The sequence below is a fragment of the Podarcis raffonei genome, chromosome 17 (genome assembly GCF_027172205.1).
Source record: "Podarcis raffonei isolate rPodRaf1 chromosome 17, rPodRaf1.pri, whole genome shotgun sequence".
In the NCBI taxonomy this organism is placed as follows: domain Eukaryota; kingdom Metazoa; phylum Chordata; class Lepidosauria; order Squamata; family Lacertidae; genus Podarcis; species Podarcis raffonei.
This window is the reverse complement of record NC_070618.1, coordinates 22,261,422-22,279,584: the sequence shown is the minus strand read 5'-3', so window position 1 is coordinate 22,279,584 and position 18,163 is coordinate 22,261,422. Positions and strand designations below refer to the sequence as shown.

The window sequence follows — 18,163 nt, the reverse complement described above, 5'->3', positions numbered from 1 at the left end:
GCATCTTTTAATAACATATCCTTACAGAGGGAAGTAGTCTATAGCATTCTGAAGGGTCACTACAACCTTTGGTTCTAATCGCCAATGTTTTATGGATTCCTTCCCTTTTTTATTTTATTTCTTTCTCTTTTATGATGTTATTGTCTAAATTATGCCAATAAAAGGATGGATGAATGTTCTGATCCATTTATCAACACGTCCTGATAGTTCAGCAAATCCAGCTCATTCCCACATTCTTAACAGCTCAAGCCCAACCATGCCTACTCGGAAGAAAGCCCTACTGAACACCCATCAGTGAGGCTTGGTGATTTGATGCTAAACAGCTAAACCAAAGCAAGTCTGGCTGCGGGTGATGCCATGAATTTGAATGTGATCAGGGCTCCTTGAAGAAGAAAGGTGGGGTGAAAATAAAATATAAATATAAAATAATAAAATAAAATATAAATATAAATATAAAATAATAAAATAAAATAAAAATATAAAAATATAAAATAATAAAATAAAATAAAAATATAAAATAATAAAAAGGTGGGACGTAAATAAAATAGAAATTAATATACAATACGGGAGGAGACCTCAGACATTCAAGTGAGGCTCTTTTAGGTGATAAACGGGAAAGCTCGGCTCTCTGCTCTGTTTGATCCGTTTCTGCTGGATTCAAGATGCGGGCGCCGCGCCCCAGAGCCAGAAAAAGGGTAGAGCCATGCATAGCAGCGGAGCAGCCGCAGATTCCGGGGCAAAATGCGAACTTCCTACGCAAAGCAGGGAGCCGCTCTCCGTCCTGAAAAACTAGATAGAAAGACGTTACTGGGGTTTTCTTTTCACGCTTACTGCGTTCTGCTTGCGGATTCTCCACAAAATCACTTTTTTTAAGAAGCCCACATTGAAAAGTACTGGGAGGGGGAAAGGTGCCTACGAAGAACCCCACCCGCATCGCCGGAAGTATGAAACCGTGTGTCACTTTACCCTTTTTTCCTTCTTCCTGTCTCTATGGGGTCCGGCGGCGGCGGCGGCGGCGCGCGAGGGTGACGCCACTTCCTGTCCCTCGGTCGCCGTGCTGCTGCTGCTGCTGCCCGCTGCCGGGCAAGGTCGCGCCGCGGGGCCGGGAGCGCAAGGCGTGTGGAGATGGCTCCTCCGGGCTCGGAGCTGGGCCGCGGCGGGGTCGTCCCTCAGGGGACGACGATGGGCTACACGGCCGACGAGAAACTTCGCCTGGAGCAGCTGAGGGCGCTGCGGCGCCGCTGGCTGAAGGACCAGGAGCTGAGCCCCAGGGAGCCCGTCCTGCCCCCGAGGAAGCCCGGCCTGGTGGAAGGCTTCTGGGAGGGGTTCCTCAAGCCTGGCGGGCTCTGGAGGCAGCAGGTGAGGCGGGGAGGGAGGGAGGCCCAAGGAGACTCTCTTTCCTCGCGGGTTTAGGTCAGGCATAGGCAAACTCGGCCTCCAGAAAGGAACTAGTGCAAGTTCAAGATGTCCCAAAAAGGAACTAATTCCCAGTTCACTGTGGAATGAACCACTTCGATTCACCTTCAGTTCACGGTTCAATTGAAGTTCATCCAAATCAGGCATAGGCAAACTCGGCCCGCCAGATGCTTTGGGACTACAACTCCCATCATCCCTAGCTTGTTACATTGATAGACCACCCTGGGGTGTTTTTGTTTCAATTATGTATCTTTGTGTTTTTATATTGTGATTTTATCCTATGAACCGCCCTGAGATGGGGAGCCACCGCAGAGAAGGCCCCGTTCTCGTGTTGCCACCCTCTGGACCTCTTGAGGAGGCGGCACACGAAGAAGGGCCTCGGAAGATGATCTCAGGGTCTGGGTAGGTTCATATGGGAAGAGGGGGTCTTTGAGGTATTGTGGTCCTGAGCGGTTTAAGGCTTTATAGGTCAAAACCAGCACTTTGAATTGGGCCCAGAAACTAGCTGGTAGTCAGTGCATTCAGAACCAGGATCGGTGTAATGTGCTCAAACTGCCACTGAATTCTGCACTAGCTAAAGTTTCCAAACTCTTCAGAGGCAGCCCTACATATAACGCCTTGCAGTAATCTAACCTTGAGGTTACCAGAGCATAGACAACAGTAGTTAGGCTATCCCTGTCCAGATAGGGGTGTAGCTGGGCCACCAGCCAGTGAGGCCACCTGAGCCTCGAGCAACAACAAAGGATCCAGGAGGACCCCTAAGCTACGAACCTGCTCCTTCAGAGGAAGTGTAACCCCAGCAAGAGCTGTCGATCTCCCACCCATCCGGTCTAGTGAAGGAGCCACTAACAGTGCCTCTGTCTTATATGGATTGAATTTCGGTTTGTTGGCTCTCATCCAGTCCATTACTGAGACAAGACACTGGTCCAGCACTTCCACTGCCTCAGCTGCAGATGTAAAGGAGAAATAAAGCTGAGTGTCATTAGTATATTGCTGACAACCCCACCCAGCAGTTTCATGTAGTTACCTATTTGTTTGCTACATTTATAAACCCCTTTGGGTGGTTTTTGTTTTGATTATGTATTTCTCTGTTTTTATATTGTGATTATATCCTGTGAACCACCCTGAGACCAGCGGGTATGGGCTGGTGTACAAATTTAATAAATAATAATAATTTATCTTCCAAGGAGCTCAAGGCGGTGCATATGGGTTTCATCTTCACAACAACCCTGTTTATGTATTCATTTATTTTACTTGCTTATTTGCCAATTCGCTTAGCGTGCAGTTGTTTGTTTATTACATTTATAAGCCGCTTTTACCTTCCAAGGAACTTCTTGCAGCTGTGCTGGACAAGAAGGGGTGAGGTTGCAACCCCAAGCCTTGCTGGAGTTTGTTCCTCTTATGACTAACCATGGTATATTGTGGCACTCGAAGTAGCCCAAAGTCTGGCGTGAATTAATCATAAACTATTTGTTTTAATTTTTATGAATGGAAAAAAATATTGTTTATATCAAAGTTCTTAAGATGTCAGGAACTAATAAGAAAAAACTGCTTATTTTTAGGTATTCAAAACCTACAAAGCTTCAAAGTTTCTTGTAGTTCGGCTCCTTATTCCTTTTTGGCTTGCCCACTATTACACCAAGTATCACCTAGCGGTATGTATTTTGTAGCATTTTGTAATACAGCTTTGGGACCTAGCCATGAGCATAGATTTATGGATATACAATATATATAAGCACCTTTTCTGTGGTGCTTTTCTCCACATCCCCAACCTGCCTTTTGCTGAAAATCATAGGTTGCTGTTTAGAAACAGACGGCCAACTTCTTAAGCCCAGGAGGCTGGACTCCCTGTCTGTGTGACATCATTTTCCTCCAGCAACATCTTGGCTGTAAAGTTTAACTCCGGTCCCCCAGATTTAAGGAGTTGAAAGGTGCCCTTCCCTTTTGGGGAACAGGAGTTACAACAACAGAACACTTTGTATCCAGTAGCCAATGCCAAGTCGCTGCCTGAAACCTTCAAAATTTTTAGAATGATGAGCTTTGACATTTCTAGTTACTGGTTGGCAGATGAAGCGCCATACAGCCTCTTCCCTTTTCTCTTCTGCTCTCCTCCCACCCAGCTTAACAAGATTGTCAAAGCTGACTGCACTAATAGTACATTCAGTAGGTGCTTAGGCACACAGTACAAAGGGGGATTGGTGTATGGGAAAAATACATAGTCAAACTTTTTTTGATTCTTTTGCCATTAAAAATATACCTTTGACTGGCTAAAATTCCTCATACATACTGTTGCTTTTGATTTGGGCACTGTAGCTATACTTGCTATATTTTTAAGCTGCTTTCTGAAGGTGTTTCGCCTAGAAAAGGGCAGTGTAAATAGCTAAACAAGTTCATATAATTTTGTGCTAATGCCAAAGATCAGATTGCATCTTCCTGTTCATGGGAGTGTAGTGTTCTATTGGGATGTGTATGTTTTTCTCAGCTGTGGAGGACTTTGGCTCACTTAAGAGGGCACAATGAGCTTCGGCATAGCAAAGTAGTTGCAAGCTACAAGGGACTGAAAAGCTATTGAGATGGGACAGGGTATAACAAAATGCCCAAAGAGCTTCCAGAATGGCGACTTCCCTTGGGATCCTTAAGATTGCTATTTTCATTCACAGCGTCGGCCATACGGAATAGTCGAGACGAAGCCCAAGTTATACCCAGTGAGTAAAATTTGCTTTTATTCCTTTGGCAGTCTGCTGTATAGAGAATTAATAAAGCGACTCTGCAGAGCAGGAGTGGAGAACCTCAGACCTGAGGGGTCAATGAGGCCCTCTGGGTCTCTCCGTCCAGTCCTGTGTTATGGCCTCTCAGGCCATATACATCACTGTTCCTGCTCTGCGGTTTCAAGTGCTTATGCCTGGCTGAAATATGTTCATGAACCGTGGTGATCCCTTTTGCTTGCTTTGGTGAAGGATCAGGAGAGTTTTGTGTGTGTATAGAGAAACTTCTGGCTTTTGTGTGACTGAAAGGTATCCTACTGGACAAAGGCATGCTGCTCTGCCCATTTTTTACTGGCCAGGTCTGATTTTGCCTCTGACTACCCAACCTCCCACCCTGTCCTGCAGCTTCTGGAGGGCTGCCCATGAGAGAATGGGACCATTGAATTGAAAATGGTTACCTACCCTTTGTATGCAGGGTAAGGGAAAGCACAAAACCAGTAGCACATATTAAAACTTTTACCTATAGCTCATAGAATTGTAGAGCTCGAAGGACCATGAATGAGGGTATTCTCATCCAACCCCCTACAACCTTTCGGCCCACGTGTATAGGGCCCCTGAAAACAGTGTGTTTGTTGTTTCTGTGGGGCTGGTGTAAATACACAAGAGTCCTTCTCTGTTCCTGGTATGAGAAATACAGTTCCAGAGTGAACATTTTCACTCACAGATAACAGGTTTGGAGTATACTCATTTCTCTGCTCTAGGAAGACTTTTTTTATGGTACAGGTAAATTGCAACTTAACGCGCATTTAACTTGTGTACATCCAGCTTTATGCACTTGGCAATTTAAAAAAATTAATAAAGGGAGCAGGTACCCAAGAAAAAAAGATTTTGGCAATCCCACCCGCCCTTGAACCCAATGGGTTTTGTCAATACACAATTTTGGGTTTAGGAGCTATCCCCGGGACACAACCCCATGTAAGTCAAGAGTTGCCTGTATAGCAAAGTATACGTGGTTTTGAAAGAGTGAGTTTAGTAAATCAGTTATATAGTTGGAATTTCTGATTTGCAAGAAAATATTTCCAAAATGTACAGAAATAGGAACAAAATTGGTACTGAAGAAGGATGTACTTCATTCTGTGTCTAAAACAACTGTGTCACAACAAAAAATATGATTTCTTTTAACTTCTTAGGGTGACATAATTATGGAGACAGGGGAAGTAGTTCCCCCATTGGAAATACCCAGCAGCCATCATTAAGAGGCTCAAGAACTTGGAAAACTACAGATGCGTGTCTGTCTTCAGGATGTATCAAATTTAACAATAAAGATGACTTCCAGACTACTAGTACGGCTTTTCATTTTTGAAATAAACATATTATTTCTCTGACTTGCTGTTCAGAACAGTAATGGAACATCCCTGCACAGCACACAGCAGTGAACAATCTTACAAATTAATAGCATTTTCTGATAGCGTGGACTCCCTACTCCAAAGAAAGGGATGGCATGTGATAATGTGCTCAGGGTCTCTCAGTGCAATTCTTGTAGGTGTTGCTATTGAATTCACTCATTATAATTCCGGATGCAGGCCAAGGAGAGATTGCAGCTTGGCTTGTATTGGGGGTAGAGGGGGGGAAGAGCGCAGGCTTCAACCATCAGTTAAAACTATTCAGGTCATGAAGTGTAATACACTAAACAGTTTAACCAACATTTTAAAAGACAACAGAATGAACCCATTTGATACCTAAACAAAGCCAAACAGGAAAAGAAACTAAAGCTACACTTTAGATTTACATATAAATTATGCTGCCATAAAAAAGCAGTAACCCTTTAAAAATGACCTTATAAAGTACAGTATAGGATCTTTTTTTACAAGGATTTGATAAGCATATACTTCTGCTTAATTGAGGACAATGTAAACTATCGGGATGGGGAGGAGTAAGAATGTTTCTTCAAAATCATGTACTGTCATTTGAGATTAGTCATTGGAAAATAGAACTTTGACTGGAATGCAGGATGTACTGTTCAGAAGTAGCGCAGCCCTTCATTTTGTTACTACTCACCTTTAATCTCTTAATAGATTACTGATATTGCATTGTAAATATTAATGATTATATTGCTTTCAGATATTCCAACACTTCTGTGTCTGGGCTGTTAAAACAACTTATATGTATGATAACTGTTTTATTGAAATAAATCCAGCGAAATAATTTACAGCTGCATTGTTACCAATTTATTGCTTCAACAGTAGAATTCTGTAATCTGTTTTGAACATGGAATTAATGAGTGACCTCTCCAGCTCAAAATAATGAGTTTGTCTTGTGCTTGGCTATCAGGGCCAATTGCCACATTGACCCAAGTGGAAAGGAGAGATACAATGGTGATCCTGAGGCTATGCACACTCTTCTTACAGAAATTTCTCACAACAGACAGCAAGGCCATGCTGAATGCTATCGCTGCCGAACAGAGATTAGTAAACAGTGATAAATTCTACACTTCAAGTTGAAGATCAGACTGGTTGTGACGGAAAAGGAAAATCAGCTCAGTCTTGGGAGAAGGAAAACTTCTCAAAGGAGGGAGAAGAGATGCGAACTGATTTGGAATGTTATTTATTCTTGCATTTCTTCCAAGTAGCTCAAGGTGGGAGACGGTTCACCTCTTTATTTCATCCTTACAACAGCTCTGGGATATTATTTGTTCCTTTCATTATTCGCACATAAACCATCTCCAAGTGACTTAGAAAATTTAAAAGCATAAAGGATGGTATAAAGTACGAAAGAAGAGCAATGCATATAAATAAACCTATAAAAGAAATGCAGCAAAACTTCAGCCAATATGTTAGGCTGAGAGGATGGCCAAGTCTCACCCTGTGTGCTTCATGACTGAGTGGGATTTGAACCTTTGTCTCCCAGATGGTAGTTTGACACTAAGCACTGCACACACTGTTTCTCTTTTTAGATTTCAGAAAGAGTAAAAGACATTAGGAGGCCTGGAAAAAACTACTGGATTTCATTCATTTTCACTATACATGTGATAAATCAGGTTTGCTGATAAAATCTGTTCAGAAGTGATCCAGATATTTAAAACAGGCTCTTTTAGGATGCCAACTTAAAGCCCCATGCTTGAAGTGAAATGTATCCGAATCAGTGAAATGGAAGGGATCTGAACTCTAAAAGTTGTCTTCTTAGTTGATGTTAGCAGAAACAGGCATGTGAAAAGAGAACATTCTTTTTCATTGACTAAGAACATAAATTCCTTCCTGGTGTTTTCTTGCTTTAATCCTGATTTGAGAAGTTTCAGTATTTTTTTATTTTTTTTGTAAATCTTCTTGCTATCTTTGAATTCAGATTTTCACAACTCATTCCAGCCGCAATAAAACAACTGTGGATATCTTCACATTGCTGCATGGCCTGTGGGGATGTTTTGCTGCTGAATATCTCACAGATTCTGTGTTTCTGCAGGGTAGTCTTCCTTCAGCTGCCATTTGGCTGCTATTCGTGTTGCATAAATGACATATCCCCATGAAAGCAATACAATGGTGAGAAGAATCTGTTAAAGGCAGAATAAAATGGTGTTTATAGACATTTACATTTGACATGGGAAGCTTGTTTCCAAGCAGAATAAAATGGCTTTTCTTAAGCAGCCCTGTGCCATACATTTAAAGCAGTAAATGCATTAAACCACTTTAAATAGCCATGGCTTCTGCCAAAGGAAGCTGGAAACTGTAGTTTGCTATGGGTGCCAGGAGTCGTTACAGAAACCCCTATAGAGCGCATAGTGCTGCAATTCCCAGAGTTCCTTGGGAAGGGAGACTGTGAAACCACCACATTGTATTTTTGCAAGGGGAACAGGACTCCCCTAACAACTCTCTGCACCCTTGCACTACAATTCTCAGGATTCACTGGCCGCAGACAAAAAGTGCAGTGCAGCTGGGGCCAGTGCTCCAAATGAAAAACCTACATTATAATTAGAGCCTGGTGCTGATAACGCCATGGTTGCAAGGTTCGATCCCCATATGGGACAGCTGTATATTCATTAATTCCAGTATTTCAGTGGGGTTGGACTAAATGATCCTCGGGGTCCTTTCCAACTCTTCAATTCTGTGAATTGCAGCATATGCGCCCTTGGCCTGCGTACCCAGGAAACGTACATAGGATTGCAGCTCAGTAATGCAGGATCCTGCGCCTGTCTGCACAGCAACCAGCCTCACTGAGTTCAGCGGTGGTGGGCACGGGACAGGATCGCAGCCCAAACCGCCGCCTACCAAACTTCCTGTTGCCACGAAGGGCGTCAGGAGCATGACTCCCTGCTTGCTACGGAAGAGGCCAAAAGGAAACAGGAGCGCAACGGGCGCCTTACCAGCGAGTAGATCCACTCCAGCGTCCTCCGGATGACTTGCGCCATTCTCGCGCTCCCTCCGACTCGCAACCCGCAGCGGAGTCTCGGGAAGTTGCGTGAACAGGAAAGGGAACCAGCGGCTGCGTCCCGGGGAGCCATTTTCCTTAAGGGAGCAAAGCTCTCGACCCGTCCCGTCGCTTGAGGGCAACCCTTTCCTCGGACCCCACGCGCGATCCGGACTCTCTCTCGCGCAGGAGAGGCGCCAACGGCTGCAAACCCGCCGAGAGTACCAGTCCCGGGGCTCAGCTCCTACCGAGCACGCCTGGCTCTGGGTTCGAGTTCTCCCTTCCCTGAAGAAGCATTCAGCATGCATATTGCTTTCAGGTCCCGCGCGGCGCTCCTTCCCGGGCTAAACTGTGCATAGGAACGCAGCTTTAAAACGCTTGCGATCCAATTATTTGGGAGCAAGCTTCGTGGAGCTCCGGGACTTGCTTCCAAGGAGAGATGCTCCGGGATGCTACGGTTCCTGCGCCAAAAAGGAGCCTCGCTTCCCCGCTCGCTTGGGGTACCCGGACCCACGGCGGGCGTCTTTGGGGAAACGGTTTCTATATAGGAAGGCTTTGATTCCCCACTCATCCTTTACAAAGAAATAAAAAATAGTGCCAGGAAGGCTCGCTGATCTATCTAATTCAATATCTGCATGGCTTTAAAACCTGGGTCTCCCGCGGTGATTGGACTACAACTCCCATCATCCCTATGTAGCAGGACCAGTAGCAAAGGATGATGGGAATTGTAGTCCAAAAAGAGGCGGTGTTTGGGAGACACTGGCTTGTAGACGATTTATTACACACGAAACCTTATATTTAGTTGATCTTTAAGGAATTATTTAAAAAGATTTTTCCTCTTTCCTCTTGTTATTTATTATGGCTTATAGACAGACAGCAGATAGATAGATAGATAGATAGATAGATAGATAGATAGATAGATAGATAGATAGATATTAGAGAGAAGAGATTTGCAAGGGTGGGCTGGGAGTTGGACGGGAAAAAACAAAACCGGGCAGAAACCGACATTATAAGGCTGGGGGAGGGGGGGCTTCACTTGATTGACAGCAAACGGCCACAACTGTGGCGTCACTGGGGGGATGGGGGAGGGGGCCTGTGGGTGTGAGAGAGAGTGAGTGAGTGATATAAACCAACGCAGGGGTAATTTTAATAAGTTTTCCTGTTAACCCGGAAAGGGAAGAGGTTGCGTATCCGGGTCGGCCAGGGCCAGAGCCGTCCTGAGGAGCAGCGCCGCCGCCGCCGCCGCTGTCGCCCAACAGCCGCCTTCGACGCCGATGGGTGACCCGCGGGAGCTTCGCAGCCGAGCCTCCGGGGCCAACGGCCCCCGGCGCCAGAGATCGAAGGCTCAGGTGAGCGTTGGGCTGGGGGGGGGGAGAGAGAGAGAGAGAGCAGGTCGGGTCATCCGGGCACTCCGCTTCCGTTGCCCCCCCCCCCCACCTCCCTCCGCTGTTAACGGCACACGGCCAGTCAGTCGTCCCGGCGCTCGCTCGCTCGCTTTTCTCGTCTCGCGCCTGCGCCTGGATGCTCCTTGGCTCCCCTGGGTCGCCGGTGTCAGTCTAAGGTCCCCCCCCCCGCCCTCCCCCTGGGAGTGTGGTAGGTGGTGGGGAGAAAGTGGGGGTTTGGTTAAAATGATTGTATTTTAATGTTTTGGTGGAAGCCGCCCAGCCTGGCTGGGGAAACCCAACCAGTTGGGCGGGGTATAAATAATAAATTGTTGTTATTGTCATTATTATTGCTCGACTCAACACTACTCTCGTTATTATGTACAGGAAATACAATTTACATGCCGTAAGGAAACCAGAAATATATATTACCAATAATATATATAACCAATCACATAAAATTATATTATATGGGGGGGGGGGAGGTTGCTCCAGCCACTCTGGGTGCCTTCCTGAATATATATCAGTACATAATAAAACACTAAACCTTGAAATGCTTCCCTATACAGGGCTGCTTTCTAAACATTATATAGTTACTCACCTGTCATCAATGTCACTATCAACATTATGTACAAGAAACACAATGTGCATACCGCTTGGTTGTAAGGAAACAAATGATATATATATATAACCAATATATAACCAGTCATATAATATATATTGGGGGGGGGAGTCGCCCCAGCCACTCTGGTTGGCTTTCAACAAATTAAGCACAGTAAAACCGAACATTAGAAGCCTCCCTATACAGGGTTGCCTTTCAGATGTCAGTTAGTTGTTTATTTCCTTGACATCTGATGGGAGGGCGTTCCAAAGAAAACCACAAAATATAATATTCTCAGCCAAAACCAGCAGCTTAAAAAGTAGCTGAACCTCATAGAGCTTCCATGCATTTGAATTGGTGTTTTAAGGAGGCTCCAGAAGTAGTGCAGGGAAGGCAAAAGCACTGACTAGGCTTTGGGGAAGAAAGTGGGCAAATTGTAGGACCCTGTCAGAGCCCTCAAGCCTCCTTCCCAAAGTCAGGCACATCGTTTACACAGCTTTGGGGAGGCAGCATGATGCCGAAAACTGACTGCCCAAAATGCCTTGAGGGCTGCATGTGTCCCTTAGGCTGTGCATTGGACCACCTTGTGCTAAGGGCTTTCGTGTTGACCAAAGCACCAAACTTTGAAATGACAGCTGTCAAGGGCCACACCTTTAACAGACACATTATTTAGATAATATTGATGCAGTGTTGTATCCTGTGTTGTGATTAGACCCAGCTTCACTGCTGCCTCTCTCTTCTTTGCGCTTTTTCTCCCTCTGTGCTTTGCCATCCTGGTTATGGAGACATGGAATATGTTTCTTCTGCTGTCGGTATAGAAACTGTTTGGACTGGTAAAGCAGGGATGGCGTTCTCTGCTTCAGCAGCCAAAAATAGCTTTCTGCAACTGTGGACTTAACAGAACAGGTATGAGAGAATGGTGCATGGCCTAGGGATAATGATAGGGGACTGTTTCCAGGGCTGCAGGCCAGATTAAGCTCATGGACCAGAGGATCCCCTTCTCTGTGGTTGGAGGTTCAGTTGGCTGACACTGTGTAATTTCACTTCCAGCTAACTCAACACTGATTTGGATCATTGATTTGGATCATTGATTTGGATCACAGATTGCTGAGTGCACGTGGATCATTGCCTCTCTTTTTTCTTATTTGCAGAATGTGGCATCGGTGACAGAAGACTTCACAGTGGATCGCTGTTCACCCAAAGTTGGCACCAATAAGCTGCATCAGACAATGTCTTCAGATTCCTCACCAGACTCCAAGTGTCCGATCTGCCTGGACCAGTTTGAAAATGTGGCCTACTTGGACCATTGTTGGCATAAGTTCTGCTTTCGTTGCGTGCAGGAGTGGTCCAAAAACAAGGCCGAATGCCCGCTCTGCAAACAGCCTTTCCACTCCATTGTGCACAGCATGAGATCAGAAGATGACTTTAAGGTTTATACAGTCCGACCTTCAGACACGGACTATTTCGCTAATCCTGACGGGAGGCGATTCCGTTACCGGACAACTTTAACAAGGGAGCGCCGTACGTCAGCTTATCCCCGGAGAAGTTCCTCTTCTCGAACAACAGTGTCCCCTCCAGACAATGGGATTTTGTTTGAAGGGTTATCCAGCCAGACGACGAGGCAGAGAAATGCAGAAATGCAGCAAATGATCAGGCGTCTAGCTTCGAGGCGACAAGCCTGTTTAGAAGGCAGGTCCATGCGTCAGATTCAAGAGCAGGAGATAATCAACTTCCGAAGAGCTCTGTACCGCTCTGGCACACGTGTCAGGAGCATTGAGGACGGAGGGCGCTATAGAGACATATCGGCTGAATTTTTCCGCAGGAATCCTGCCTGCCTCCATAGGCTCGTTCCATGGCTAAAGCGTGAGCTCACAGTCCTGTTCGGCGCTCATGGGTCTCTGGTCAACATTGTGCAGCATATCATCATGAGTAATGTGACCAGATACGATCTGGAGAGCCAGGCATTTGCTGATGACTTAAAGCCTTTCTTACTTCATCGCACGGTGCACTTTCTGCACGAATTCATCAGCTTTGCCAGATGCCCCTTTAACATAGAGGCATACGATCAGCATGCAAATTATGATTGCCCTGCTCCATCCTACGAAGAAGGGAGCCGGTCTGATTCCTCCATTATTACAATCTCTCCAGATGAGGCAGATGCTCAAGAACAAGACCATAGTTCCTTTGCAGCTGGTATTGGTCAGGCACCATGGGATGATGAGACGCCTGGTCCATCGTACTCCACTTCAGAGCAAGTTCGTGCCGCTGTATCTACTGCTTTGGACACTTCGGAAAGCTCTGATGGAGAGCCCTCTGCTAACCCAGTTGAGTTGCAGGCTCAGTTACCGGCTATCGTGGAGATGAATGGTGACAGCTGCGATTCCTCCGACAACTGTGTTATTGTTGGCTATGTGAAGCCGTTAGCAGAGAGAACGCCCGAACTAGTGGAGCTGTCTTCCGACTCTGAGGAATCTGCTGGCGAGAAAAGCAAAGATGTGAAGGCAGTGCAGCCCATCCAGTATCACAGTTTTAGTGACACCGATGCCAGTGGGTCCGCATCACCGTTCTCCATTGGGTCTGGAAATGGGAGCACCAGTTATAAAGCCAGTGTATCCCTATCCAATAAAAGGAAATCCAAAAGGAGTGAAAAGGAGGGCAGTAGTACAACCAGAGAACCAGCTACCCAATCTTGGCTACAAAGCTCCCCTACAAAAAGAGATGGTGACGATGACTACAGTTTATCCAAAAGGAGGAAATGTGAATCGCATTCACGTAGCAGAGAGCATCGTGGCCTGAAAAGCAAGAGGAAGCATCGCAGTATGGAGAAACGGAAAAGGAAAAGAGACAGTAGCAGACATAAACATAGGAAGGACAAGAAGCGGTCAAGAACCCGAGACAAGAGTCTGTCTCGGAAAAGCCAAGCTCTTTCTGTGAGTAGTGAGAGCATTGAATCTAGAGATCTAAGCCGTTCTAGATCACACAGCAACGACAACAGCAAAAGCAGATCAAAGAGCAAAGACAGTGATTACTACGTAAGAGACAGTTACGTAAGAGACGCCAAGTACAAATGGGAGTGCACCATTTACAGCAGAAATTCAGCCCGAGATGGGTATGAATCATCTTACAGGAGAAGGATTCAGGCCAGAGCTCGGTATTCAAGGCAGTCTGCCAGCCCTGACTACAGAATGCAGTCCTTTTCTGAACGGATGAATACCCGAAACCCAAGAGGTGACAGAGAAAGCAGGTATTACTATTATGAGAGACGCAGATCAAGAAGTCGCTCCAGCAGCAGGTCAAGGACTCCTCCCAGAGGGCCCGAGAGAGTGCGATCTGAGAAGCCCAGCGGGAAAAGGAAATATAAAACCCGTCACCTGGAGAGTGCCCACGCGGGAAGTGAGGAAGCCTCTTCGGCAAAAGATGCAAGCGCCCTTGAAAAATACAAGGGCTTTGACAAAAAGAAAGAGAGCTTTTCGGACAGACAGCCTGAGGCCGAGAGTCGGCAGAAGAGAAGGATGCAAATATCAAGGAGCCCAAGCGTGGAGATTATTTATGAAGGGAAAGCCACTGAAATGGCAAGGCATCATAAAAAGAAGAGGAAAAGAGAGAGGAAGCCACGCAAGAACCACATTGGCCCTTCCCCGTTTTCTTCTCCGGTGGTAATAACAATTGACAGTGACAGTGATAAGGACACTGAGATCCAGGAGAACACAGAGTATGAAAGTAGCATTTCCTGGAGTCCTACAATCCCGCAAAATGAGAGAGAGGCAGAGTCTCCTTCGTCGCTCTTGGAAGCCAGAGACTGTAATTATGACAGAGTTGATGAACTGGAAAGTGTGGACAAGGACAGCATTGTTACTTCAACTACTAGGACGGTGGTAGAAGATGTGACTTCAAATGGGGATGTACAGCCGCAAGGAGCAGCCAACGGACACACCCCTACTTTGACAGACTGTGGTACTTCATCTAGCATAGGAAATCAGCCTAGCAGTGTAGAAGCTGAATCTGCCAGCCTGTTGCCAACCACCAGAGCGCCTTTGCTGTTAAGGATCTCAAGGAAACTTATTATTGAACATTCATGTCAATTGGACTTGTCAGAGCAGAACGTATAACTCCTAAGACAGAACTGTTTTTGAACGAGGATGTTTCCCGCCCCCCTACCCCCAATCAGACTTTTCTTGAAAGTGACAAACCTTCTCATGGTTTCTGTGCTAAGAATTATGAAATCACTTATGCATAAAGGTCTTGTCCTCCCATTTTTATACATAAGCCCAAGAAAGCAGAACATCACTAATCTCCAACCCCCTTCCCCATTAGATTTTATGTTTCCTGTGTCACAAAATCATACTGTTCCTTTCCCTGCCCCCCCTCCCCGCCGGCCACCCCTGTAATATAAACCCTCTGGTATCTCATAGCTTTTTAATATGTAATGTTAGGAAATAAATTCATGTTTAATTTTGCCATGTCCTTGATCTGCTTAGATTGACTTTGCTTTGTGCCATTGATTCTCCACTTTAATGGATCACTTGCAGACCATATTCTTTTTGCTGCTACTGCCCTCCCCTTCCCAGCTCCTCTCTTCCTGTGCTGCTTCATGCACTCTGGGTGGTACCCAACAAAGTCACACTCAAGAGTAGACCCATTGAAATCAATTAACATTTCAGTAGCTCTATTCTGAATATGATTTACATTGGCTACCACCCTTTTGAAAGCAGTGGGCTGCTGGATCCAGACCTGAGGTACCCTACCCCACCAATAAAGATCCATGGTTGTTAAATAATCTTGATTCAGGCTGCCCTTTGAGCAAGTATTTCATAGGAGTTCCAATAAAGACGTTCCTGAAATCTATTATGTTTACCGTCTACACGCTTGTTTGCTTTCCAGTTTGTGAAAGCTGACCACACATTGAATATTGCTAGATATTGGTTATCTTAAAAGCAAAACTGCAGAATTTGTAGATCATCTAGCAGTGTCATTCCTCAATGATGGGAGACGAAGAAATAGTGATTTCCTGTTATTTAAGTGGACTGCCAGCCGAGGATGTAAGGGGAGAAGACATGGGAAGGTGAGAGCTCTGGTTTGGAACCAGCGAAAGGTCCTAAAAGGTTTCGTTGGCTATTCCCCATGAGCAGATCTTGCAAAGTGATGTTTGTGTCGGCTGCTGATGCTGCACAACAAAATGAGCTGTTTAGAATGAATAGTTAACTTCAGATGTGGGAAAATTGGGTTGGTCTATAAAAGAGAAATGAAATAGATTTTATACTAAAATACAGAAGAGTGATGTCTTCTTAATTTGCCAGGTTTTGGGGGTTTTTTGACTGCTGAGCATCGCTCCTCATAGAGGTTTTAAGCTTACATCTTCCTATAGACATAAAAATGTACAGTATTTTTTGCTCTATAGGACGCACTTTTTCCCCTCCAAAAATTGAGGGGAGATGTGTGTGCGTCCTGTGGAGCGAATGCAGGCTCCTTGGCTTCAGCGATAGCAACGCTAAGCCTCCGAAGCGCAGAGGGAGCGCTCCCTCCGTGCTCCAAAGGCTTCGCGTTGCTTTCGCTGAAGCCTGGAGAGTGAGAGGCGTCAGTGCGCACCGACCCCTCTCACTCTCCAGGCTTCAGGGATAGCCCCGCGCAGCCCCTCGGGCAGGGAGAGGCTGCACGGAGCTATGGCTTCTTTAGCCTGTACGCTGCTCTTTGGGGCTGGGGGGGGGGAAATAAGATTTTTTTTTCTTGATTTCCCCCCCTAAAAACTAGGTGCGCCCTATGGTGCAGTGCACCCTATGGAGCGAAAAATACGGTAAGTCTCATTGTGCAGCTCCCACTGAAGGATTTGCAGTCCTGGATTTGCACAAAGTCAAAGCGGAGCCCTGTCGGAGGATTTCAGGTGTTTCATCTCAATCCTGGATTTGCATGAAGTCAGGGTGGCACTAAGACAAGCCACAGAACCATTGGGAATAAGATGGGAGAAACAGTGAGGGGGGAAGTGGTGATTTTAAACAATGGCAGAAGTTTGGGTAGAGTGAGCAGGGGGTGACACGGGGAAGAATGCCAGTTTAAAACAAGGTTGAGTTCAATTAAGGAGTTTGGAAAGGCTCTCTTGCATTAGCTTTCTGGTGTTGGGTTCTGTGTAGTACCCATCTCTTCTAGTTCTCTTTGTTAAAACTTTTTTTTAAGGAACAACCCCTCAGTGTCCCTCCCTTTCTTTACTCAAACCTCTGTGGTTATTTAAAACCACAGTCCTCCGTCTCAGTCCCTTTGCCTGAAAGTCATCCTCTGAGTACAGCAAGGAAGGAGAGATGCTGAAAGGGTGGGAAATGGCCTTTAAAAACTTATTCAATTGCTCACCTGCCTCTCATGAGACTGAAAAAGGATGAGGAGTCCTCAAGTATTCCATAGTACCTTCTTGCATATGTATTTCACTCCTGGTGTTCTGTGTTGCCTTCAACGCGAAGTTCCAGATTCAATGTACTAATTTAGAAGGTTTTTAAAAACACACCAAAAAAAACATGCAAACATATAAATTGTAGGTACAACGTCCTGCAGATGAACTTCACCTTTGCTAACTGAGCAAGTTAACTTACAGGATTCTATTTATCTTAAAGATAAATCAGCAAGGGGCATGTACACAAAGGGGGCTTCACAATAAATGCATGGAAATTGCAATGGGGTTGGGAAGGTGAAAAGCAAGCTTAGTAGTTGCATGGGGTAGGAATAGGAAGTTATCGGGGGAGCAGGGGATGGGAGAGGAGCAGGCAGGAGCACCACCCCATTTCTTAAATAATGCTAGAAGCTTTCAAGACTGAATATTAAAATGCTCTGAAATTACAGAAGAAATATGAGAACAGTCGTTCAGACCTGCTGTTTATATGGCCTAGTGATTTCATTTCCCACCTCCCCAGGTTCCTTCTGTCTTGCAGATGGTAAAACATTATGAAGGCCAGTGATTGTTTAGTCCATACAAATGAATACTTTTTGATTTTGGACAAAAAACTATAAAGAGAGAGAGAGAAAGAGATGAAACTTGGCAGCTTTTCCTATGATGAATGAATGGAATTAAGAGCCAGATTATACTTTGTGCGATAAAATTGTCTAATCCTAATGAGTCATCGCTTGCCTATAGGCTTCAAAGACCATGAATCTCTTGCATTTTGGAAATTTTGCAAAGCAGTGTTTTATCATGCCTATCCATATGTGTCTAGAAGACTTCTATTTTTTGCTTGGTACACAGTATTTAGGAGCTGCATTTTTATTTATTTTTTGTTCCCTCTGGGTAATGTGCAAAGCTAAAAACTTTCCTGTTTAAAACAAATAAGTGAATTCATAGTGGTGTGTCTGCTGCTATTGCAGTTTCTGCATCAGATATTATGACAACACTTGGCTCGGAAAGCTGGAAATGTATGCAGTTTCTGTTTCCATTTCTCAAGATGCAGGGAAGCGAGTGAATTACTGAAGTGGGAACCTGCCTGCTCCTTAAATTTTGTAAGAGGGCTACTTGCCACGAATTCCTCACGGCGCTTTTAGCAGAATGCTCAGAGTCCCAGGTTCTTTAGTGCAGTATTATTTATTGTGAGCAAAATATATATACAAATATCTACAGAAGCAGTTTTTATAATCAGACAGAGTACCTGGCTGCACCTTGAGGCAAAAGGAAACTCCACAATCATCTA

The 18,163-nt window shown here is 45.2% G+C and overlaps 3 protein-coding genes across 3 annotated transcripts; 2 read left to right on the top strand and 1 right to left on the bottom strand.

Annotated features, from left to right (window-relative positions):
• The first annotated feature begins 1,054 nt into the window (after positions 1-1,054).
• Positions 1,055-5,461, top strand: NDUFB6 (NADH:ubiquinone oxidoreductase subunit B6). Its single transcript, XM_053371143.1, has 4 exons — positions 1,055-1,359; positions 2,979-3,071; positions 4,077-4,121; positions 5,312-5,461. Exons 1-4 carry the CDS (start codon positions 1,126-1,128, stop codon positions 5,375-5,377), a joined length of 438 nt encoding a protein of 145 aa, XP_053227118.1. The 5' UTR covers positions 1,055-1,125; the 3' UTR covers positions 5,378-5,461.
• A 1,247-nt stretch (positions 5,462-6,708) lies between these two features.
• Positions 6,709-9,245, bottom strand: SMIM27 (small integral membrane protein 27). Its single transcript, XM_053371145.1, has 2 exons — positions 8,476-9,245; positions 6,709-7,665 (listed from the first exon to the last, which is right to left on the bottom strand). Exons 1-2 carry the CDS (start codon positions 8,611-8,613, stop codon positions 7,555-7,557), a joined length of 249 nt encoding a protein of 82 aa, XP_053227120.1. The 5' UTR covers positions 8,614-9,245; the 3' UTR covers positions 6,709-7,554.
• A 412-nt stretch (positions 9,246-9,657) lies between these two features.
• On the top strand, positions 9,658-15,347 carry LOC128404983 (E3 ubiquitin-protein ligase Topors-like). The gene is made up of 2 exons (XM_053371130.1): positions 9,658-9,868; positions 11,654-15,347. Exons 1-2 carry the CDS (start codon positions 9,794-9,796, stop codon positions 14,609-14,611), a joined length of 3,033 nt encoding a protein of 1,010 aa, XP_053227105.1. The 5' UTR covers positions 9,658-9,793; the 3' UTR covers positions 14,612-15,347.
• Positions 15,348-18,163: the final 2,816 nt, after the last annotated feature.